The 25,463-nt window shown below is 50.1% G+C and overlaps 1 protein-coding gene across 1 annotated transcript in view; it reads right to left on the bottom strand.

The window, feature by feature from the left end:
• Positions 1 to 23,201, bottom strand: part of DFNB31 (deafness, autosomal recessive 31) — a gene marked incomplete at both ends in the record, with an annotated part of 29,279 nt that extends 6,078 nt beyond the window's left edge. The window contains 6 exons of the mRNA XM_009865450.1: positions 1,131 to 1,343; positions 1,679 to 1,891; positions 3,125 to 3,161; positions 3,509 to 3,711; positions 13,690 to 13,815; positions 22,986 to 23,201. Coding sequence (XP_009863752.1) covers positions 1,131 to 1,343; positions 1,679 to 1,891; positions 3,125 to 3,161; positions 3,509 to 3,711; positions 13,690 to 13,815; positions 22,986 to 23,201 — 1,008 coding nt within the window. The remainder of the gene's footprint in view (positions 1 to 1,130; positions 1,344 to 1,678; positions 1,892 to 3,124; positions 3,162 to 3,508; positions 3,712 to 13,689; positions 13,816 to 22,985) is intronic.
• Positions 23,202 to 25,463: the final 2,262 nt, after the last annotated feature.

Raw genomic sequence — 25,463 nt, 5'->3', positions numbered from 1 at the left:
CCAAGCAGCCATGCCTGGCATGTGGTGTCACAGAGCAGGAGAGAGACCACGGCACATCCGAAGCAGGTGGCACAGCCCCAGGCACAGGAGTAGCAGGAGAATTGGGTGTCATGCTCAGCGCACACTTGGGAAAGATTTTCTCAGGTGGCCTTTGGAGAGCAGAACAAAACTCACTTTGTTCATCCTGGTCCAGAAAAGATCTTGCCGTAATCCATCCTGAACGGAGCAGATGGCTTTCCTATGTGTATTTGTGAAGTCAATGGGACAAAAACACAGCTCTGACGCTTTAAAACTCTCTGAGGCCTCTCAGGAGGTTGGACCAAACCATGTAACAGCCCCAGGGAAGCCCCTGCCTCTCCCCCGTGAGGGCTGTGTTGCCTGGACCCTCCACAGCACAGTCCCACTCCCCCTGGCTGTGGGCTGGTTTTCTTGCTGTCAAACTAGCAGAAAGCCCATTGTCATCCATTCCCTTCACAAAGGTTTTAATTTCCAAGGTTGCTAATGCATTTAGCATGAAAGGCATTTTATGGCTAGGAAATTAATTTTGGGGCTGTGTGCCTGCACACTCTGAGGTGATTACAATAACTTAATTAGACGGTGCGTGCAACGAAGGCCTGGCACAGAGACACGGGAGTGCTGCTGCTTAATGCTGGAGAGTGGGCAGGGGCTGGGACAGGACACAGTTGGCCTGAGCACTGCAGTCCCTGCTGGGACAGGGAGCAGGCAGATAATATCTAGAAGGAGGTGATTTAAAAGCGACAGCCCAAGCTGGTGAATAGCGTGGTGTGGCAGCGACATGTCACTGAGATTTCTGTGTGGATGGAGTTCACACTGAACAGTGGGAGGCCTGGAAGGGAGGCAGAACCTCCCCCTCGCTGGGGACAAAGGGACATTTAGCACCAGGCGCAGCCCCCATGCAGTGGATGATGGTGTCTCGGGGCACAGAGATACCAAGCATATGTCTCAGCATCACCTTATGACACCTACAAATGGCACTGCTGCACCTAGCCCACAAGGAAAAGAGAAAGCTTTGGGTGAAACCATGGGGGAAGGAGACTGAACATGGTTTTCTGTGACGTGAAATGCAGGGAAACAAGCATTGAAAGAGAAAGGAACAGTGAGGAACTCACCCGGGCTGAGCTGACAGTTGTGGCAGTGAAGTGGCTGCTGGAGGAAGAGACGGTGTCGCTGTAGGACATCATGGAGTAGGAGTCGGTGCTGACGCCGGGCCCCGAGGGCTGCCGAGCCTTCATGGACTCAATCTCTCTCTTCAGCACCAAGTTGTCGAAGCGGTCGAGGTCTTGCGGGCAGATCACACCCCGCACCTCTGAAAGCAGTGAGAACTGGGCCAGGCAAACAGACAACCAAAGAGGGGTTGGAGCATGACCATGTTCTTGGGTAGGTGAAGACCCATCCCCCCACACTGTTCTACAGTGGTAATGACATGCACGAGCAGGTGGCACACGAGGAGGTTTAGGACTGAACTTCACCAGAAGCTCCTCTGCCACTGAATGCCAGCCTGTATCCCCTGTAACGTCCTACATCTGCATTTTGCTTTCATACCCTCACCCTTGACCCTGAGCAGATAACCTCAGAGGCACTGAGCCACACTGTGACAATGGCTCTGCTCAGTCCCCCAGGTACCAGAAACTGTCCCTGACCTCGATGTGGGCCTCACCTTAGCATGTGTGTTGAGTAGCTCAAAGAGTGCCATGACCAGAGCATCCACGGAGATGTTGCCTTCCTTATACTCATCGAGGTAGTAGCCCATGGTTGCCCGTTCCTGTTCATTCAGCAGGTGCCGCGCCTGTTCCTCCAGCATGACCCGGGTCTGGTTCACAATGCTGCTCAGTGTCACCTGGGAGCCGGCCAGGCCCCGGTAGAACAGAGGCTGCAGAAGACAGGAGATGGGCTTTGGCCTGGGCTGCAGAGGAATCAGCCCATCAGCCTAAGCTGCCTGTGCTTCAGACTGCCCCTCTCACCCAGCGAGCTACCTGTGGTGAAACTGGAAAGCGGGGCTGGAAGGGCGATACTGAGAATGACTGGAGGCAGGTACCCCCAAGGATTCATGGGTACAGCTGCTCACTTAGCGCCACTGCTTGTCTGGGTAACTCCAGAGCCACGAGTTTATGCAACACCAGTTGAATAAACAAAACAGCTTCCCAGTTCTGTTCTGCAAGCGTGGATGCTGTCCCTTGACCAGCTATTGATGTAATAGCAGGCTGCTTTCCTTCCCGGCAGAGCTGGAGGAATTTGGGCCACAAGAGGCAAGCCTTCCATTTTGTGTAAAAGGCACATTTGCCCCCACCACAAGCTCGAAGCAGACCCTGGTGAACAAAGGGCCGCTGGAAACCAAAGGAGTTCTAGGGAACGACATGTCTGGCTGCAGATGAAAGGCTTTTTTCCTTGAGAAGGATTATTTCTAAGAGGAGGTCCTTGCTGTTCCTGTCCCAGGCAGCGTTGGCACAGTCGGCATAGGGATGAACCCAGACAAAGCCCTGACTATCCCAGAGGCAGAGAGGAGCTGAGGCTGGTGAGAATGTTTCGCCAGCAAAAAGCATCAAGCCATTATCAGTGAGAGCCACCTGTGAAACCTCACTGCTTCACTTCTGTTCAAAAGAAGCATGCTTTATAAAAAGGTGTTCGGAGAAGACATGCTGGCACTGAGCTGCTGGCACTGAGCAAGCCTGGCTCAAGAGGGCTGGCTTAGCTCTGCTTCGGGGTGGGAACGGTCCCAGGAGCTGTCAGGGTGCAGAGACAGCCACCACGTGGAAGATAACATGGTCACCTCTGAAGGGAAGGGGGCCCCATGGTCCTTGCCTGTGCGTGACCATTGCCTCATGCCCATTAATGTGATCATTGCCAGGCTGGGAGGTACCAGATGTGCTGCAAAACTGACCCACTGGTGGTACAGGAGACAGGGCACCCATTATGTCACACACAAACACAGCTGGCAACAGGAGGCAGGAAGGAGAAAGGCTAGAGCCAGTTAAAACCCACCGATCCTCATCAAAGTAGCATCTCTTTTATAATCAGGGGCACAAAGCCCGCTCTCCCATAGAAAATAAGAAATCATAACGGTGATTTTTTTGACAAGGCATCAGGAAAGCCCAATATCTCTTACCCTGGCTGTTGCCTCCGCAGCATGGTCACCCACTGCCCTGCGAGGAGGGAGAAGATCAGTCAGCACCGAGCACCATGTGGCCGTCACTCACCAACCGACACCTGGCACGAGACCTGCTCCCTACTCTCCTCTCTGCGGCTGTAAACTAAAACCTTCTGGCCTGGCAGAACAGGGAAAGGGCAGCAGCGTGCTGTCCAGACCCACGCTGCCTTACAGAGCCTTCCAAGCACCAGATACAGGGGTGACATGCCTGAGCACTAGGGGTGCCCCCATGGACACGTGTCGCATGCTGGGGCTCCACACCCACCTGGCATGACCCCACAGCAGCTCTGAGCGGACAGACCCACACAGGAAGCTCGCGCAGGGTGGACTCCAAGCACGTACCCTGCTGAGCTGACGAGGGTCTCTCCGATCTGGGAGCTTGCGATCCACCTGGTCTCGTCCACAGTGGTCCGGGCGTGGGGCAGTCTCCCAATGTCCTTCACCGTCATGATGAGGTGGCGGGAAGACTTGAGCAGCTTCACGGCCTCATCGTGGGGGATGCTGAGGAAGCTCCTGCCGTTCACCTCCAGGATCTGGTCTCCGACCTGAGGAGTCAGGATGGGGTGAGACTGGGAGACCCTGGGGGCTCTCCTGTTAGGAATATGCCTTTCTCTCCCACCAGGGAGGAGCTGCTCAGCCTAACCCACTGCCAAACTATGGATACAGCAATTGGAGGGACCAAGAAAAATGAGGGAAAGGGACCAAGTGCTTGTAGTTGGAGACCAAGCACTCAAGCTGACAGACAGTAAAGGACCAGGCTGTGAGGCCTGGAGGAGCCTGTGTAGGATCCAAAGTCAGACCAATCTGTCCCGTTTTCCTCCGTTAACTAGATCTGCAGACCAGCTTGGTTACAACAAAGAATACCAAGACCTCCAGCCCTGGTTCCTCCTGCTGATCTGGCAGGCCAAGAACCATCTGCGGAAGCCCCGAACCTCAGATCTCTGTGTGCAGCACCAAGGGTTCAACTCCGGTGTCTCACCACAGTCTCCAACACTCTTTAAACTGTAGGATCTGAGACAGCTGGTTTTCATCTCTCCTCCTATTTCCTCCACAGCTGATCCCAAGAGTTTTTATTTTGTGGCCAGAATCTTTGCTGTCATCAGGAGCTTCCCTGGCAGCCTGGCCATGTTCAAGACACAGCACTCATCTGACATTTTCCCCTTCATCCTAGGTCCTCTTTGCTTCCAGGGCATTCACTGCCTCATTCCCATATCACAATTCACCCTGGTTTTGATAAGACAACTCTATGAAATTGCTCTTTAATCTTTGCTTAACTATAGGATTCTGTTCAGCTCTGTCAAAACACAGTCTTATTTTCTTTATGCTTCAATGCAAGCAGAATGAGACATTCCTTTAAATAAGGAAAAGAGGGATGAGGGAGAATTTCTAAGTCTAAGATACTCCTCATACATGGAGAGTCAACGTGATGTTCTCAGTTCAGTCTTGGGTAAAGGAAGCCTTAGAGAACTGGGATTAATTCTCCAGACTCTTACTCCACTGAGGAGCCATGATTAGCCACTGCCAAGTCTATGTGGTGGGCTGTGACTCTGCTGTCACATAAGTTTCTCTCAGTGCTATCCAGAACTCTGCTGGGGTGAAAGTGGACACGGGGAATACCACCAGCAAAGCTCAGCTCAGCATGAGAGCTCCATCGGCTGCCCCACCAAGGAAGGGAAGCCAGTTGCTGGCCTGAGGAGGCAGCAACTGACCCAGAAACCACTGTACAGCTCCTGCACTGGGGCATCGTCTCTGTTCTGTGACACAGCTGTGCTGAAGCTCCCAAGAGCATGGGGCCAGGGCTTGCATTAGCTGCAATCCAGGCACGGCATTGCCAGCCGAGATGGAAGGTGGCCGGGTGCTGTGGCAGTAGGACTGACACCCTACGGACAACTTGCACACTTTTGCACACACTCCCACTGGAATTCTGTGAGCCTGTGCTGCTGTGCCTGTGGTAGCCAGATGGCCGATCCAACAACCATCAAGGCTTCCGGGCTAACAGGATTCCTGTTGAGGCATCCACTGCTCTCCTTTTGTCTTCCTGAGACAGCATTTTCCTTCCACTAGCGCATCAGCGAAGGGCTGACAGAAACCAATGCACAGTGGCCATGCTGTGACATCACATACAGAGCTGATAAAACCTGACCATGGCTTCCCCAGGCATCCCCATGAGGACCATCCTTGGCAGAGAGAGTACAAGAACGAGGAAGAACAGACAGAGAGAAATCCTGCTGCTTGGGCCAGAAGAGACCCCTGGATCACAGTCCTGGCTCTCTTCGGGTCCGTGGCGTGACAGACGCCGTTCACACCACCCGAGGCGATCGTTATGAGAAATCAGGTAGAGAGAAGGAGAGGAGTGAGCCGGCACAGAGTGCCTGGGTGGCAAAAGTGAGCATGACTTAGCAGGGCCCTGTCAGAGGTGACAGGGGCAGGTACAGGTGTTTAAGAACCAGGCAGGCCTTGGCCACTGGCTGAGATATAATAACCAGAGAGTACACCAGCAAAAGACCATATAACCCCTAGCATAAGCCACTTGGCTCAGGGTGCAGCTCTGAGGCAAACCTGCAACAAAAGCACACGAGGGGAAATCGTGGTAGGAAACCACGATCAAGAATAGCTCTAAAACTGGTGTAATGACAATATCCAAGTGAACACATGACCTTGGCGTGAGAGCATTCCCTGGTTATATCTCTGCGTGCCCAGCAAGGAGATGCAGAGAGAAACATTCTAGAGGAGGGAAACAGGAATGATTAGTGGCAGATGAAGGTGCCTGCGAGAGGACAGATCGAAAAGATTAGGCTTGTTAAATTTAGAGAAGAGATAATGTGTGGGGAGCTTGATGGAGCTACACAAAATAATGTTGCCAATAATGAGAAGCCAGAGAAGGGCTCTCGTTTATCCTTCCTTCTGATTAAAGGACAGAGGATGCTCAGTGAGGCTGGAAGGACGCTCTGAGTGGCATCAGCAGGAGAAAAGGACATGGAGCAAGAGCACCACACAACCATAGAATTGTTTAGGTTGGAAAAGACCTTTGAGGTCATAGAGTGCAGATGCAGCGGAGCTCGGTTCTGTGTTCAGCTCTGTCTAGAGACCTCACCTCATTTTTCCAGGGACAGTATCCTTCTCTGTGACACACAGAGGGGCTGGTGGGTAGCAAGGGCTGTAGCAGCACAGGAGAGCCCAGTCCCTACCAACACCACTGCTGAGAGCCCCCGAGTTTGACCTCACATGGGTCAGCCAATGCCCTGTGCTTGCTGTCTTCGTGACTGCTGTTAACAGGGCAGCAGCACAGCTAATAAGGCAAAAGAGATGATAATAAAGAAGGGAGCCAACACCTTCAAGCCAGGCTGATGCAAGCCTGCAGCTCGAAGGGAAGAGGGAGTGTGCAACAGATGCATTGCAACAGCCACTGCGAGGCCCCGGGGTTGGCACAGGTCAGGCCCTGCTGCATCTTCTTCTTTGGCTCCAGCAAGATGCTTGAAACAGCAGGTCCTGCAAACAGAGTTGCCTGCTGTTGCCTGGCCTTCCCCAGCTGATTTTCCCTGTGGAAAGACAAGACATAGCACTGGGCCTGTGTTGGACTTGGCAGGTCCTGACCAGGGGACGGTGGCCATTCGCAGCAGCTGGCCCGAGAGAAGAGAACGCAGAGAAGAGCTGTGCCAGGGTGGGATACTCACACCCTTCCCAGCAGACTGCAGAGCACAGATCAGTTGCCAAAATCATATGTCAGGGATGTAAAACTTCCCTGGTTTGAAAGAAAGACAGTCTGGAGCCAACCTCACCTCTGTGAACCAGCTGCAGAAAGAGCCAGAGGCAGCCAGCTCTACCTGAGCTGAGCCACAGAGACCAAGAAACGGGAAGGGAGGGAGCCCGGGGGAAGACAAAACGACACAAATGACCACATTCCAAACCATCAGACTCCACAAATGTCTTAGGTTCCTGTTGAGCTCTGTCAGTTTGAAACCAACAATTGGAAAATTGCTGACCACCAACCAAACAGGGAGGGGAAATTACACAAGTGTCTAAACTGCCAAGAGAAACACACATTCAAGTGTAATGAGTATCATCTCTCAGGTCTTTCTAATTCATTGGGCAACCTGCTGGAGTGGAGTTTGCTGCTAAAATAAGGAGCACTGAGCTCACTGCAGCACCAAAACAACAAAAATCCAAAATCAATTAGATAGTTTTATAGCAATTATGAATCTTTAGTGGTTTTCCATATGAGGGATTAAGCTTGCATCATTTTTTTGTTCAAGACAAGTTATACAGATTTAACAACCTCTCCTTAGTTTCTCCTGTCCAGAGTGGATCAAAACAAACCTGGCAAGCCCTCACCATATCAGGGACACCAGAGGGGCCCTGGACAAGCTACTTCATCTGTCTGCATCTGTCTTTCATTGCTACCTCAACATTTATTCCAAATCCTTCACAGCTTTCTGGTCTCTTGTGCTCCATCAGCATAGTGCCCAGCACAAGACCACCCCTGTCTGGTGCGGCCAGAATATTAACATGGGTGAGAACAGCCAGCTACAAAATGAGCACCTCATGCAGGGGGAGGAAAACAAAAGACCTTACAAAAATAATTGCTGGTGAAGGACAGATAAGGGAATCACTGGATGGCCCAAATGCCTGCAAATCAGCCTATCTTGATGACAGAGCTGGAAAGGATTTTTTGCTAATTAATATAGATAATAATAATTTTTTTTCCCCAAAGTCAAGGACAACCGGGAAGGTAACAAAAGACTGCAGAGATGCAAAAGAACCATCTATTAAAATAAACGTTGACCCTGGCAAATTATTTGCTGTGTGCACAGCTCCGAACCAGCATGGAATAAAAGAAGAAATAATAAGACACCCAAAAATTGTAACAATGCACAGAAAGAATATTGCCCTGGGTATTTCAGGAACAAGTTTTCAGTTGTGCTCAGCTAATGGTGGGTGGACACAACAGGACCTGCTGAGTGCTTGACCACTTCTGAAAATGGAATTATTCCCATTTCCTAGGGAAAAATCTATCCTGAAGCATAAGGGCTGAACATGACATCCAAAACACGGCAGGCCACAGACAAGAAAAACCACATGTCGGTGACAGGCTTGGCTCTTTTTTTTTACAGAGAGAATAACATGCGATAGGGAGGTGCAGTCGAGAGAAACTTAATGGGCTTAAGATACGGGTTCTGAGTCTCTTAAAAATAATCAAAATTGGCTCTGGGAGAAATTCAGTCTCACAGACAGAAAAATAGGTGAGAAATTTTAAACATGAGTTAATGTTAAATGACACCAAACTGAGTTTGGACTAACAGGGCTAATAGGATGCCAAACGGTTTGGCACTGGCACCAGTCTTATTTAAAGCCACTAATGTGCTAGAGGAGAGGTTAAATTACACTTGCAGATACCACTAAAGTAGAAGAAGTCTCTCTTTAGCACAAATAATTACCAAAGCAGACCTCAAGAAATTAAAAATCCGGACAGGAAAAAGCACAAATTGATTTGGAAATGACCAAATTAAGACTCGCAGGAAAACAGGGAGATATTCAGCTTCCCAAGGGAAAAGGGGCAGTAGGGCAGATGATCCATGTCCAGTGATGCCAACCCAGCCTGTTGTTGGAAAGATGAGAGACAGATTCGGGAGCAAGGCACGCAATCAGCGGGTGCCATGTGCTGTCTCAAACCATGTTCTTTTCCCCAAACACCTTGCGACACAAAGCAGACACAGACTGGAAAGGAAAGCATACCAGGAGAGAAGATGGTCTCTTGGGGCAGGCAGTGCTGCGGGGAGGCTTCTGGTAGCCTCCCAGAAGAGGAAAAATTTAATCACTGTCTGTCCCCATGAAGGTGACACGGTTTGAAGGACCACACCACACTGCCCCCAGCAGCAAGGTTACATCTTGTGTATCACAACCACACACCTCCCTCATTGAATTTCTCACTATACAGCTTATTCCCCAGACTCCAAGGCAGTCTCAGAGGTTCTTTTATCTTCTCTTTTTCAGTAAATTTGTCTATGTGCAGACCTCAAAATACAAGCCAGTAAAATCCTTCACCTCTTTCTATTTAGTCTCTCTTTTGCATCCTCCTGGCTCTTGTACATGTGCAGAGCCACAAGGATGATGAAGGGACTGGAACTTATGAGGAAAGGCTGGGAGAGCTGGGTCTCTTCAGCTGGAGAAGAGGAGGCTGAGGGGTGACCTTATTAATGTTTATAAATGGGTAAAGGAGGAGTGTCAGGAGGACGGAGCCAGGCTCTGCTCAGGGATGCCCAATGACAGGACAAGGGGCAATGGGTGCAAGCTGGACACAGGAGGTTCCACAAAAATATTAGAAAAGGCGTTTTCCCTGTGCGGGTGCCGGAGCCCTGGCCCAGGCTGCCCAGGGAGGGTGTGGAGTCTCCTGCTCTGGAGACTTTCAAAGCTCACCTGGACACGTTCCTGTGTGACTGCTCTGGGTGATCCTGCTCTGGGGCAGCGGGTTGGACTGGATGATCTCTAGAGGTACCTTCCAACCCCAAACATTCTGTGATATACATGGATCACGGGCAGCCTCTTTTTACCCCAACCTTTGTGCTGGAAAGTCAATACTAAGTTGTTTGTTCAAAGAAAACTACCTGAAATTTGTTACTTCTGAAGTAAAGGTCAAGAGAATAGGAAAAAAAAATGCTTAAAAAAAAAAACCTGACAAAACACACCATCAGAAAAAATGAATGAGGAAGAAATTGGGATGAGCAGAGCCAGAAATACCAGCAGAACAAGCTCAGCTCCTGTGCAGCATCACTGCGAATGTCATGAAGGAGGCAGGAAGGACAGAAGCTGAAAGCAAACAAGACTGGCTCATGTTCCTCCTTTGCAGTCCTCTGCCAACTCATACTTTTTCAGCCTGAGAACTTACACCGAGGCAGCACACTTTAAAACAGGCCCAAAGAACGCATTGTCAGAAGTTTCATGAATGAATAAACATAAAGGAGGCCAAGGCCAAGAGTATGAATATTTAATTATTGACTGACTGCAGCAATCCAGCCTGTTTTCTGCCAGCACCTGCAGAGCTCTCTGCCTCGTGGCCACCGAGCGACGGTACCCAAACTGGCACTGGCAGGGCTAGATCTCCTCCGGGACCCACTCCGCAGGACCGTGGCCCTTGTTCCTTTAGCAGATGAAAGCCAGCTTAGCTTTTGGGCCTAGGAGAAACCTCTTGGGTTTTGACTGGCTTTCAGTACTGTGTTGTTCACCCTTTAATCAAAATGTAAGGGAAATGTAAAACACGTTATTAAAAATGTTCAAAAAATTCTGATTTGGTGCCACAGAGGCAAGCAGGTTTTCCCTAAAATGAGAAGTCTGCTACAGAATTATAGAACAGTTTTGGTTAAAGATCATTGTGTCCAACCTTTGTCCCAGCCCTATCAACACCACTAAACCATGTCCCTCAGTACAACATCCACCCATAGAATCAACTCAAACAGTTCTGGTAATAAATTCAGTGAAAGCAGCAAAACACACACTGCCTGGAATGCCAGCAGGAACCTTCCTGTCAACTCAGCAAGGTTGGGTTGAGCCCAAATTGAACAAATCCACAAGTTTTCTATTTGAGAGAGCAATGAATTACCTGGAAATCATATTTACCCATCAGTTCTTCCCTCCTCATGGCATCACATCCCCTCCACCAGCACCAGGAGCAGCTCAGGGAGCTGTGGATGTAGTCTACACCCAACCATGTCTAACAGCAGAACATAAAAGGCCTTTCTTTATCTCCAAATCTCCAAGCAGTTCTAAATTTAAGGCCTGCAGCACACACAAATCATGGTGGGAAGCATCTGCGCGTATCTGAAATTGCATAAGGCCTGACATTCGGAGAAGCACTGGCCTGCTGGCACGCACAAATCAGTTACTAGAAAACAGAACAGCAAGGAAAGAGAAAAAAAGAATCAACAAGCAGAGGTTCTGGCGTGCAAACATTTGCCCTAGTGGGGGGACCCTGCTTGGTAGGGACGGAGGGGAGTAGAAGGTGTTGTTCCATGTTCTTCGACTGTGGTGTGCCTGTGATTATTTTCTTGCTTTCCTAGCAGGCATGAAATGAGAGGCGGGGGAATAAAGCCACGTGTTACGCTGCCGTGAACCTCCCTGCGTGTGCGTGTTTGCAGTGTGGCATTAGCTGTCAGCAGGCAGACGGAACCCAGGAAAGCAGTAATTTTTCCCGTGCGTTAGTGAAGAATTTGGAGCAGCATGGAAGCACTAAACATGAAACAAACAGAAAGAACCTTCAGAAAATAATGCAACTTCTTTTTCTTTTCCTGCCTCTAATCTTTCAGGCTTATGGTGGTTATGAGATGGAGTCTGACACGTTCGCACAGGGTCAGCAGGCGCTGGGGACAAACACGCTTGCTTCAGATGGCAGGTCCTCTGACTCAGCAATGTCACCCTTGTGACGCTTGGGGCAGCTCGAGCCAGTTCCTCTCTTTCCAGCTCTATTAGGCAGAAAAAAACCATCCTGTGCCTCTTATCATCTCTGTCTTGAAACTCCTGTGCCCCAGAGCACTGTCCCTGCTGCCTTTCACCACGACCTTGCGGTAATGAACACGCACGCGCTGAGATCCCGGCTGCGCAGGCAGAGCGGCTGCGAGGTGATCAGCCCAGAGGAGAAACTTAGCTCTGGGAAAGAAGGCTGGTCTGCAGGGAGTCACCAGCAGCAGCTTTCACTTCTTGCTGCCCTGAGAAACACTCTCAGCCATCTCCCTAGGATGCTCCTACAGCTCCTCATCCCTAGAGCCCAAGTGAGCCTCTCCTCTGTGAGGGTCCAAAACCCCATTTCCCTCCTAAAGACCTGAGGGGGACATTAAAGGCTCCGGTTGATCCAAACCTCCAGGGATGTCATTTTCATTTTGTGTCAAAATGAGTCAGCAGAGAGGAACAGGACCCTGCAGCAGACAACTTTAAGTTCAGAAGTGGCTGAATTATCCCTGCACATGTGTCCCTCTTTCTCCTTTGTCTATAAAGGGAGCCCTGGTGACCACAATGCTCAGCTAGATAGGCCCCAGGGTTTTATGCCAAAGCAGCTTGAGGGAGAGGACAGTATCTGCCCCAGCCCAAATCCAGATCAGAGCCCCCTCCACCAGCCCTGACAGATTTAAATGACCACTGGAGCAAAGCTGAAGGCTTAGCCCTCAACTCTCCAGGGCTGAACAAGGGAGAAATGTATCACTTGACAATACAGAGAGGGGATCAGAGCAGATTACCCCTCGATCCTCAGCAGTCCAGCACCATTTCAAGAGCCTGAGAGAATATTAGGGAGTTTAACACCCATTGAGTCTTGACTGACACAAGGATCAGTGAAAGAACCACCTCTGAGCCCACAGGCTGGACTAGAGGAAGCAAAAAGGTCACAATGTGATTGCAGGAAGTTGGGTGATTTAGAGAGAACAAACACACCAGAAAAGAAACCCTGAGGGATAAAGCAAAATGCTACAACCTGAGGAGTCTGAGTTCCAGACGTGCCCCATTAATGAGCAGCACAGAGAAACATCGTAAGTTCAACAGCTCCTTTTCCAACTTATGTTACTGGTGAACACCCTAGAACACATAACACTTGAATGCCAAATTCCCCTTCCAGGAACACCTAAGGTCCTGGGATGTCCCACCCTGTCCAAATGGGAAGGCCAGAGGAGTTCAGAGGCAATGTGTGAGCGTGTGTACACGATGGGATGAAAGAGATGTAGGATCTCGCATTACAAGAGGTCCACAGCAAAACTGGAGCCAGCGCAGCCTCAGAAGAGCCCAGGCAAACCAGAGCATCCTTTAGAAACCTCTTTGACTGTGGAGGGAGTCTGATGTAGCTGGAGGTCACACCAAGTTAGGCTGCTGATAGATCAGCTCTGCTCTCTCCCTGAGGGTGATCCTGCTGTTTCTGCTTTTTAAGGCCTGATCCTTGTGAACGACAGTGATGCAGGAGGAAACTAGCACACACGTGCTCTCGCCATAGAAAGCCTGGTAGCTAAATCTCATCGTGGCAGCTAAACACATTCCCTGCAGACAGGCTAACAGCACCTAGTGCAAAACACTAGCTCCAGATATAACGAGTTTGGATGTGAGATGCAGGAAGAGGTCACAGAACCAGGATCTTTAATAGAAAGCTCTTCCCTGTCAGCTCGAGGAAGTGAGAGTGACTTTCCTCACCTGACAGGTCCAGGCTACACTCTTAGGTATCTGCAGGAAAACAACCCCAGCCTACCTCAAGGGGAAGAAATCAGGTGTGGGGATGTGCTAAGGCAGAAGGCAAGTACAACCTACTCCAGAAGCTGTAAGGCTCCATCTCCCTCTCTGCACGACCACCTTGCTCTCTCTAGCCTTAGTATCCAAAATGTCCAAACCTGCTGTGAAAAGCCATCCCCAGAAATGCAACACTCACCTCTCCATCGAGAGCCCTGCTTGGGCAGGGGCAGAGGGGTAGGAACAGCAGCAGTTCTGCGCTGACACAGCCCTGCAGCCACAGTGCCTGAAGCTCTGACTCTCACTGCAGCCGACTCCAGGGTCACTCTTACCTTTAAGCCAGTGCTCTCTGCTTCGGAGCCTTTATCTACGCCGGTGATGTAGATGCCCAGGGAGTATTCTGCCCCTCCTCGGATCATGAGGCCAAGGGATTTCCCTTCGTTCAGGACCAGATTCACCTGCGAGGAACACGAACAGTCATTTATAGGTGTCTGAGCATTGCACAAAAGAAACGTCAGCTCCACGCTCCTCACAACAGCCACGTCTCCCTTGCTCGCACCAGCTCTTGCCCCAGTTCCCCACTGAGGGGCACACACCCTGGGACAGAGCCCCTTCTGCAGATGCCTCCAGACGACCACAGCCCCATCACAGAGCAGGGACAACCAGCAATATCCCCTCCCTGCTGCAGCCAGCTCCTGTAGCAACGCAGAGGAGAGGGGAGAGCAGGTTTGGCTGCTCCTGTGGCTCCCTAGGCTTGGCCACCTGCCTGTGCCTGGACAAACAGTCGGGGCTGGCTGTGCCTCGAAAGATGCTTTAGAGGTACAGAATGGCCAGTGCACCCTCAGAGAGCAGCACAGGCAGATGGGGCAATTCTCCCAAGGGGGAAATTTTCCATTGAAGCACGGAGAACACGCAACATCCATGATTAGGGTTTGTTTTCTCTTTTCCTGTTTTTCAATAATTCAGAGGCTCGAGTGGAGTGAGAGGGCAGATCACGCTGCAAAGATGCAGAAGTCTGGCTCTACCAAAGGAAAACTTGGAAGAAGAAAGATAGAATGACATTCAGGTGACAAATCCAGAAGTAATGCACTGGCACAAAAGGAAGTTAATGCCTCGAGTGGAGCAAGTAACGTTATTTCAGGAGGAATCTGGGCACTCAGGACTCCTCCGCACAGGCATGTGCCTTCTTATTGCTAATTAATAATGCCAGGACAGATTTTCCATCTATCCTGCCCAGAACAGGCAGCACATACTGCAACACATGTTTAGTGTTTTCCGCAAACCTCTGACAGGCTGAAGCACCACACAGCACCTGGACAGCTGTTTTTCCCCCCCACATGCTGGCTGCAGGGCTGATTCTGCAAGGTACGCCAAAGCTATTGGGCAGCTTCCCATCTGCCTTCTTCCAAGCTCTCCTACTCAGAGGGCTTGACGATATACGAAAGTTCGGGTGAGAATTTAGAGTGAATGAGCAAGCCTGTGTTTAGCTCCCTTAAGGACTCTCAATTTAAAATGGCCTTTGTTCACTCACTGCACGACATTTTCCAAATGAATAGCTCCAGGGCTGCTTTCTTTTTTTTTGCTTTTGTCCCAACTTTTAAGTAAATTCTAGAAAAAAACAGACAGCAGGATTAAAAACAAATGAGAAAAGCCAAAATGTGTTTCACACTGATAGAAACAACCAGAAACAGACTGCTTGTGAATGGCTTTTATATTTAAAACTCTTCACTGCAGTCAAATCAAAAGCTTGCTGATTTACCTGGATGGAAAAATCATTCCAGCTTCAAGTCGCTAATTAACTTGCCTTTCCAGAGGACACAGCATCATGCAGGGAATTCAGCCCAGCCTTAGAGAGGCTGGTATTGAAAATGCATTTTCTATCTTGGTGGTGGTGCAGCAGAAAGACAGAAATCAACAGCAGGACCTAAATCTACTTAAGGGAAATAGATTGCAAAATTTTGTGCTTTAAGTAATGGATGCCAAAACGGCTCCTACTTTCCTACACAGTATCACAGCTGGCTGGCAACTGCATTAACGTCTCATCAGCTCAGATCTGTGTGCTAAAGCTGGGGTGCTCCCACAACCGTGCTCCCAACGCAGGCAGGCTCTCAGCATCGCTGTCCTCCACTCCCTGTGCTCCAGAAATGTGGAAAACCGGAGAGAGAGAACTCTAAGACATAAACTACCTCTACACCAACAGTCCTTGTCTAGGGCTGCACAAAACTGGCATTCCCTGGGTTCATCCCTCCCCTGCTTTCAAGTGCACAAAGTGCTGGCAACAACTCTAGGATTGAAGGATTATAAAGGAACCATAAAGAGACCTTCATGCTTCAGGCTGGAAAGGAGAGCGGGCATTGTCCCCAACCAGCAGAGCGTGTGCCTGTCAAAATCAAGGGCAGTTTAACTTTCTTGTTACATGAAAACATTGCTCTGGACTATGATTACTTACAGAACATTTTACTGGGTTTTATTAAAACCAGAAAAATATTAAACCTTTCCAAAATCTTTCTCTTCCCATTCACCTAATGACATCCAGTGTTTCCCTTCTACTTTAACTTCTTCACATTGTGGCCATACTTTTCAAAAATTCCCCCACGTCAGGAAAAATACGAGTAGCAGAAATGCTGCAAAGTGCACAAAATCACAGATCAGGGTCAGAAGAGACTGGTAACGGCAGCACTCCCTCTTTACAAGTTCCTGGACTTCCAAAACCCATGCCAGCACTCCCCTGGAGTCAGTAACAGGAGGGGTAGCTCTGTGTCAAGACATTTACATTTTCCTGACGGGCTGGTAAGCTGAGAAGCCGCTCTCCCCGCTCCGATATCAACAGATCGAGTGAGAGGTACTCCCTCTCCCTATTCACCTGGCGTGCTGCTGCCTGAGTTGGTTTGTTTACGGGCGCACCAGGCAAACCCAGTCTTCAAAGCAGCAGAAAGCAACGAATACAGCCCCTAGGAATCAAAGTCTGACAGACCTTCACGCAAATCCAAGCTGTGTGAAAAAAAAATAAGCATTACTTAAAAAATATGTCGCTGCTGGCAATCCCAGAAAGTTGGGTTGTTGAGGACTTAATTGCATTTCTTAATCAACTAATACCTACGCCTCTCTGAATAAACCCTGCGGAAACAGCAACAGAAACCCAGGCTGCCGGGAAAAGCGTGGCAGCATCAGCAGGAGCTGGAGAAACAACCACTGTTGGAGCATTCGGCTTACGGACAAACTGTGGGTTTAGGGAACAGCTGAGAAATAAAGTGAGTGCTCACAGGCAGGGGCTCAGTGCCACCAGACAGGAGAGTGATGAGGGAGGCAGGCAGGAGGAGCAGAGAGAAGGAGTTCAGGAGCCAAAGGGAGAGACAAGCTGCTTGCCAGGATGAAGCAAAGGCTGAGTCACTCCATGTTAAGGGCTTAGGGATCAGAGGGGGGAACTATTTTGCACACTGTTTTCCAAGGGCCTCCAGCCTGCCAGAGGCTGTCTCCAATGACAGGCACTCTGCAGAGACGGTGTTAGACGAGGCTGGCACAGTCTGCACCCGATGCCAGGTACTGGGGGTACCTCCCCTGTGCCGTAACATCACGCTCCAGGTATGGCTGTGGACAACAGGGAAGCACAAGCCGAGCTGTGCTGTCCAAGGAGGGAGGTAAACACCCCCACTGTGACCAGGCTGTTGCTTCCAGTGGTTCGCACCAACGCAACTTGTTCCTGCCGTGATGGGAACTGACTCCAACACACCATCTCCTGGACGGTGCTTGGGCTTTTCCACTCAGGTGAGCAGGTTCGTACACGTATGATTAACACTTCTGTGCAAGTCTTGTCCCAGAAGAGGGCATTTTGGTTGTGTTTCCACTTTATGTTTCCTCCCTCCTCTGTTCTCCCTTTGTTTTGCTGCCCTGCTAGGCTGAAGCTCCGAGTGAGAGGCTGTAATGAACCTCGGAGACTAATATCAGCAAGAGCTGGGATCACTCCAAGCTGCTAAAGGCACAGCTGTCCTAACACCACCCTACAACAGAGGTAACAAGCAAGGCTGTGCAGAAAGGCAGCTCTTCTGTGGGGGAAACTGAGGACATCCAAGCAAGGTAACCCCCCTGTGCCTTGCTGAGAAGGGACAAGTATCAGGCTCACAGACACCACAGTCCCCACCTCCTCCCCTATGTTGTACCAAGGCTGTGTCCAGCCCCAGGCTACTCCTGCGTATACAACACAGAGACATTTGGAAGATCAAGGTCACAACTTCGATTTCAATGCTGGAACATCTGCCGCCTCCTGTAGCGGGAAATGAAGGAAAAAAAAAGCCATCATCAGGAGGGCATTTGCTCTGAGTTGATCCTTGCATGGGATTTCCTTTCTCTGGGTTTATGAAATTACCTGTTGACAGATTCAATTTTATCACTTCAGACAAGAATTACTCTGCCTCAGTACAACTCGGCACACAGCTGCGTGAGCGGCTGAGAAGGTTTCGCCAATGCCAACAGCTATTTCCATGCCATTCCTGGTGCCGTACAACAAAAATGCCACTTGAGGAGCCTCGCAGGGCTCATCCTCCTCCTGCTTACCAAGGAAACCCCACTGGCTTATGTCGAGACATCCTGCAAACCTGTGACACCAGCTCACAGGAACACAGAGCCGGCTCCCAACCCATTAACGGAGACACTGGGACCAGCAGAGTCAGGGGTGTCACATCCATGAGAGCTGCCCCAGCATCAGCCTCCCTTCCAGGGGGAGGTTTGTTCGGCCACAATGGGGATTTTGCTGGCAGAAATGTGCTGGCAGCCACCTCCAAGCCTCTGCCGGGCAGGGCTCAACTCACGCAGCACAGTGATCAATTTATTTATTTTTTTCTGCTTTAAGTGTCTGAAATAACCAAGAGATGGCTCTGCTGCCCACCAGCATCGGGTGAGGCAAGCTGAGGTTTGACCCAGGGGACATTTTGGGGTAAGTCAGATGTGACAGTGCTGCAGAGCAGCCAAGGCACAAGGATACCTTTAAGCCCCAGGGAACTGGAGGAGCAGCGGCTCAGGCCAGTTACCACAGGGAACTAACCACACAGCCCTGAGTAGCCTGGATATGCTCCTAGCTGTAAACCAAGGCAAACCCCAGCAAGGTCAGAGCAAGCAAACAGTAGGGGACGTGGGGAGCTGTACCACTTCATACTGAAAATGTCATTACAATCTAATAGAAAGAAATCCTTCCTTATCTCTCCTGCATCTCTTATTCTTCATGCTCAAGTAGTCACCATTAGTGTCTCAAACATTCAATCCAGGCAATGTTATCACAGATATATTTTTTCTTTTTGTTTTTTTTATAATAATTACAGCTACTTTTGGATACAGAACTGCCTGAAGGCAAGGAGACATTTGCACTCTCTTCTTTACGTATATTTTCTTTCTTCTGCTGCACCAAAAGCTTAAAGGAATAAGCAGCTCCCCTGGCAATAACCACATTAAAGAAATGATTCAGCTGCTGAAATGGTATTTCTCAGAGAATTAGCAGTCTGACAGTTGCAGAGTATTTTGCACAGTTCATCTTCCCCCCAAGTCAGCAGCACCTATGAATTTTTGCTGGCTGATGGTTTCCCAAGTGCTTTTAATGAAATAAGCTGTTGATCCCAGAAGCACATCAATGACAATTCACAGCACAAATGGGCCTTGCTGTTGTGAAAAATCTGGAGGACCGAAGCTGGACAGATCATAAAAATCAAACTGCCCTGAAGCACAAGGTGACCACTGGAAGCAGGCAGCCTACATCCTCTGTTGGGATGGTGTTGAGGGACTGTGACCTGCTGCTGTGTCTGTCCTGGAGACACGTGGCTCCAACAACGTTTCACCAGAGCTCTCCACTAGTGCAAGCCCTTTGTGTCACTGGCTACCTCACCTATGGAGAAGGTGGGTACAGGCCTCTGATGAACCACAGAATTCCCCGATTACGGCTGCAGGGAAGGTTGCTCTTACTGCAGGAAACTAATAATAGCAAAACTTGGGGAAAACAATAATCTCTTCAACCTACCACAGACAACAGATGTCAAAAGTGTCAAGAAGTGCAATAAGAATTGCACAACCACAGATGCATTCGTGCCAGCACCTCCTTCATTCCTCCATTCCCTTTAATTCTTGCAGCCCTTCTTGTGTCCCTTCATGAGATAACGTTCACGTTAGGTCAAGTCTACACTGAATAATTGGCCCAGATCTTAGTCACCTCCTGCTCATCCACACAGAATAGTCTTGGACTCAAACTTGGTGCAAGCTGGATTTTGGCCCAGAACCGCTGACTAGAACAGAATGGTGAAAGCAAAGCCAATGGAGAGCTGACAGTCCACCAAGAACTCCCCAAAGCCCTGTAATAGCTTCTTCTGCAGCTGACGGTGAAGAAATCCCATTGTGAACACAAAAATACAAGGGAAAGCCAAGCACAAGGAATATGTCAGCCCCAGACCAGCTACAGCCAAGCTCCCCAAGGAGCTGAAAGCCCAACCACACCGGCTGCACACCAGCCTATCTGCTCCACAGCTCCATCCCACCGCCTGGGCGCCCACCCCAGGAAGGGACGCAGCCGTGCACCAGATCCCTCCTCTGCCAGACGATCGGTTACACTATCGCACACCCGCCAACAGCAGCGGTTTCCATTTCAAGGCTTTTGATAATGAATGCTTCTGCCTACAGATAAGCAAACTATGCTACAAAAACTGTGCTTTCAGGCATAGAGAACAGATGCACTGGAGGGAAAGGTAGCCAGACACGGATATCTTTATAGCCTGATGAATGTAGGATGCCTCCACCAACCTTGAATTTAACCTCGCAAAAGCTGGAAATATCACCTCAACTACAGTAGCCCTGCAGGCTTCCTGAGCTGTAGCCATGCATTAACAAACTCGGTGGTTCACATCACCCTGCTGTACGGCCAAACTCCGATCTCTACTGTACTTTCCCAACCGGTGCCTGTTTGAAAGCTTTTGCGTATGTATTGCAGGACATTCAGATCGATTAGAAATAGGGGATACAGGAGGGAAAAAAATAACCAGCTAATCCTCAGCCCTTCCCTCACAATGTAAAATCATCCAGAAATCAAATAGCCCTCGCGAGTACCTGTCAATTACAGCTGACTGACTTGAATTAACCAGGGACACATTGCATTTATTTGCATGGTATTTGAACAGAACAGCCACCCTTCCAATAGTTAAATATACATATACATATTTACACATACAAATAAAAAGAGAAAAAAACTCTAGGCAGGCTGTTCCTGTGCTCTGGGACATGTTTTCATCTCCGATGGTGCACAGTAAGTCAGGACACAGCGACTCAGCCAATTCATGCCCTGAAGCATGTGTTCAGACACAGGCAGTCACACCAAATAACGCCTCAAATCCACGAGCCAGGTCAGGTCAGGCTCTCCTCACCACACCAGCCAGCCTTTGACCACGGTGGAGTTTTCTTTCACCGTGAGCTGGCAAAGCAAGGCATCTCTGGATACAGAAGTGTTTGGGCAGCCTTGGTAATTTAAAAGGTGCAGCATCCAGTCAGTTTCTTTCACAGGTCTCACCGATGGGAATTCAGGAGTGAAGGTGATCACAAAATGCAAACCAAGCTGCACCCTGACACCAGTGAGCAGAACACCAATAAGCACCGACAGCAAGGACAGTCACTTCTGCGAGCCAAGGTCCTGCAGCCCAGCTCAGCTAGACCTGCACCACAGCAGGTGACTTTGACCGGGGCCCCCCTCACACCCTGGGAGGAGCATATCCAACAGCAGCCAAGCCCAGCACGGATACTCTTCAAAGTTTAACGTGGCCTTCCTTCAGCACGGCTTCCTCTGCTTCCAAAGCAGATTAAGCTATGCTAATTCAAGCTCTTCTAACTTGCAAAGTTCAGGTGGTTCATTTTACTGCGCACCCCCTGGGAGCCAGCCCTGAGGAGCTGAGGCCCAGGAGCAGCAGAGCAGAGGGTGCTTTGGTCTGATGGCCAGTCCAAGCTGCCCAGAGAGAGCAAGGGCACCTGTAACCACATCTCCCGGGGGACGGACGGGAAGGGGCTGTCTGGCGAGGCTCAGGCACCGGGCAGGGCTGCGTACAGCCGCAGGCTTCTCAGTATTTCCTGTCGTTACACAGCACCGAGCAAAGAACAACGGGCAGAGAAAAATCCCTTACCTACAGCTTCAAAGAGTGGCTGCCTGCTCTGTCAAGGTGACACTGAGGAGTAGGGGGTGGGGGACACCAGCAAGCCAGCAGCAGCTGCTTTTCTCTTCTCCTTAAAGTAAAAATAATAGGCCCTTCTCCCTTGTGATCCACATGAATATTTCATCAGCAAACTGTCTCATCCTGTACTAAATTTTTTTTTTCCCCCTTCTCTGGCCGAGATGGGAGGCTCCAGCTTACAGATCCCTCCACAGCCTTTCCAGGCAGAGCTGAGGACATCTTAAGCATAAAATCAGAGTGCTGGGGACAGCCAGAGCAATCTCGAGGTAGAAGGATAGAAACATGCCAAGGGTCCAAGCCACTGTGTGCCCCTGGGGAGCAAGTGTCCTGCTCACTCATATGACACTTTTATATTCTATGAACACCGCTGAGGCAACACTACGTCCTGCTTGTACAGGATGAACAGGTTCCCTATCCATCAGCACCGAGCAGGCGAGCAGAGTCTGCCCCTCCAGCCTATGCCTCACCACAAGGGCATCTGAGCACTGTTCCAATGCATCTGCAAGTCTCTGGATCTGTCTGGGCATGGGAAGCATGAGGGACAAGAAACATGAAATACTTGAGATCAGATACTGCAGCTTGAGCACATCCTTTGCTGGCTTCACTTAGAATAAGGGCTATTCCAAAGGGGAGCAAGCTCACAGTAAGAGAAGAGGACTGGGAATCAGATGTGCTGATGTGCTTTCCTTTCTGCCAAAGGCCCAAGACCCAGGCCCTGTCGGAGTGGCCAGCACTGACCAGACACCACCAGCTCCCCCAGGCACCACTCCTTTTTCACAGACACTGCTCAGGCCCTTCCTGGTTCAACCTGCCCCTCCCCAAATAGAAAACGAAAATAATCTTATTTTATAGCATTTTTGGAAGAGAAAAATCAGTGCTTTTTTAAAAAAATTAGACAAAACTGCCAAGAGACCCAAGAAAGCCTCACGAAAACAGATGAGGAAAGATCTGAAATGCAGGAACAGGGCAGTAATGCGCTCTAAGATCTAGCTCTCCAAACCCACAAGGCCTCCTGAGCATAACATCTATGTCAGCCTCTCAGTGACCCTACTGGCAGTGAGACTCCAGCCAAAACAACAACCTGTTCAGGAAAGCTTTAAAAGCAACTTCAGTTCTGATCACTGTTCCTGGCGTGACCCTCGCTGCCACACAAGTCTGCATATGGACAACCCCTTGTCTCCAGCTCAGGTTCTACTTGTGTCAAATGGGAACAGAGCTAATTTCACCTGTCCTACGGGACTCCTCGAGGGAGATGGAGGGAAAGCTACAGACCAAGGGAGAAAATTAGGATCCAGTGTATCCTCAGGAGAGACAGGCTATCCCAGTGGAGGCTAGAATCACGTGAATGAAGACCGTGAGGGGAATGAAGAGGGTTGGCATCTCCATGGTAACAGGCAACCGCAGCCAGGCCCCCAGGGCTGTGCCTGATCCCCCTTGCTCACCTTCTTCTCATCTCCCTCTTGCAGGAGCTGGAGGTGGCTCCTCTTCTCACTGTCCTTGCGGAGGGAGCTGTTCTGGTGGTGTGGCAGGCCCATCGGCGGGGACACGCTCCGGCCCTGCGGGTCCACCCAGGTGTAGATGTGGTTGGTGACATAACCCCCCGGGATGCGTCCCACCGAATGCACTGACAGGTTCAGCTTCTTGCAGCCTTTCAGTACCTGGAAGACAAGGGGAAGAGGGAGTTAATGCCTATGAAGGGGGAAGGATGATCTGTCTTAGGACCCTAGGGTGACATAGCTTTGCTCTTCCTTGAGGTTGAAAGATCTCAGGCCACTCTGCAAACACTAAGTGAATGACTGAGCTACCTAAAAAGCTAGTGAAAAAGTTGAGATTTTTCTATTCTCTCCTGAACTGCAACAGTGTTAAGGCAAAGCTGCTGCTGACAAAGCAAATACACCCTCCTCATCAGCCAGAAAGAGAGCAGAGTGAAGCAGAGTATGGGAGGCAAGGTGGGTAGTGTCAAGCCAGGAGGAACCCCAGGATGGGCTAAACCTGAACGGTTTCTGCAGCTTTGGAGAGGAGTCGGAGCAGGTCAGGGATCAATGCTGGAGGAGAGCAGCATCTCTGGTCCCCACAGCTCAACCCCAAACTCTGCCACTGGAGAAGCTCCTGATGCCTTCCTTGCCAACGCTCCCAGAAATTCAGCTTCTGTTGCCATTTTATTACCAGCTGTCTTACCCAGCACAAGCAGTCAATTACTGAGTACACTAATTACTACATATATACATATATTTAAAACAGCATGCACAGAGATGACCTTGGGACCCAGATAAGGTGATCCGCAATTGCTCCTCTGCTCCTCCAGCTTCCCCTGTGAGAAGCTCACATAGGCTTTATAGTGAACTTCAGTTAATGTATAGAAGTTCTCCCTGGGGACAGCTGTAAGTGCTGATTCCTTCTGAGGCCTCTGGAACATTAACACTCTGGATCTGCTCTCAGAAAGGAGGTGTTTTGGCGTGTTGGGTCTTTTTTCCCCTCATATATACATCCTTCTGGTGAGCTGCTCCTGCAAGGTCTCTCCTCCCCACTGAGCAGAGAAGCTGCCGAGCAAAGCTCATGACCAGGAAAATTTAATACCAGCAGCTCTTTGGTGAAGAGTAATATCGTCAGTGATACTGGACTGGCTGGATCCCAGCTCTGACCTGGCAGCACTCCTGTCCTTCCCTGCCAGAGCTAGAGAGAACCCAGCTTGCCAATTCCAAGTTCAGCATCTCCATCACATCTAGCAATTTGGCTGAAATTTGTCACATGCTCCCAAGGTCATCACGTGCCTGGAGAGCTTAAACAAGGGCTGCAAAACCAACAGCCCCATCAGAACAACCGCAGAGTGCTTCAACATCCTGGGCTGCTCCCCAACCTCTGCCCCTTCCCTTTCGCTTCCTCAGTCCCTCAAACCCACCACCTGCCACCACCTCGTCTCTCCCTGCAGGCACGCGAAGCCCAGCCTAGCTGGCGGACAGGCAGAGGTGCTTGCCACGCTCCAGCCTTGCTGGCATCAGCCCAAGCCTCACTGAGACGATGGAGCTCTTTCTGAGGCTGCTGTCCACCCCAGGGCACTGCTTTCAGACGGGCACCATGGTGTAAGGGCCCATTTGCACTTCTGGGCACAATTCAGCTTCCCGACTCAAAGGCCCTTTGGAAGCTGCCAGGCAGGCTCTGGATGATCTGAACTCCAGGGCAACGAGCTGGGGCTGGCAGGGAGGCTTCTCACCTACCCTAGAGCTACCAGTGCAAGGTGACCCCCATGAGACTGGGTACGGTTCCCCAAAGAAAGATTCTCCATTCATTCAAACTAGAGCCATCTCTACGGAAGCTTCTTTTAAGGCTGTGTAATGTCATTTACTTACCGAGGTACTGAGGCAACAAACATGGACAGACCCATGAACATCATCTTATCTCTGAATGACGCTGCAACTCCTCAGCAAGCACAGGCGAATGATGAGGATAATCAGTGATTTGTCCAACTGTTCAGGGTTACAGTCCCCCCTCTGCCACAGAAATGCCACGTGATCCTATCTGATGCTTGCACTCCCATCTCTTTTCCCCTCTAAAGAGCAGGCTCTCTGTTTGCACTGATCCTGGGCATTCCTCACCTGTCTACATTCATACAATGGCTCAAGGCCAGCTGCTGAATATCACTGTAATTTAAGGAAGGAACAAAGATAAAACTCGGAGCTGAGGCCGCATCAGGAGCATACACAGGGTCCTCAGTGAGCTGCTGTCTCCTCTTTGTCCCCACATTCACTGCCACCCTGCTCCCAGGCAGGTCTCTTCAGGTCTGGCGCAGGGATCCCCTTTCCCCACTTCCTTAGAGCATCCACCCCAGCAGGGACCGAAGGGAACCTTCTGGGGTTTCTACCCCACAGGAGGGACACCAGTCACAGCAGAAGTGACCATGTGCAGGCAGGGCTCCTGGTTCT

This window comes from Apaloderma vittatum, unplaced genomic scaffold, assembly GCF_000703405.1.
Source record: "Apaloderma vittatum isolate BGI_N311 unplaced genomic scaffold, ASM70340v1 scaffold21412, whole genome shotgun sequence".
Lineage (NCBI taxonomy): Eukaryota > Metazoa > Chordata > Aves > Trogoniformes > Trogonidae > Apaloderma > Apaloderma vittatum.
The sequence above is the reverse complement of the archived record's forward strand: the minus strand, read 5'-3'. Positions and strand labels throughout refer to the sequence as shown.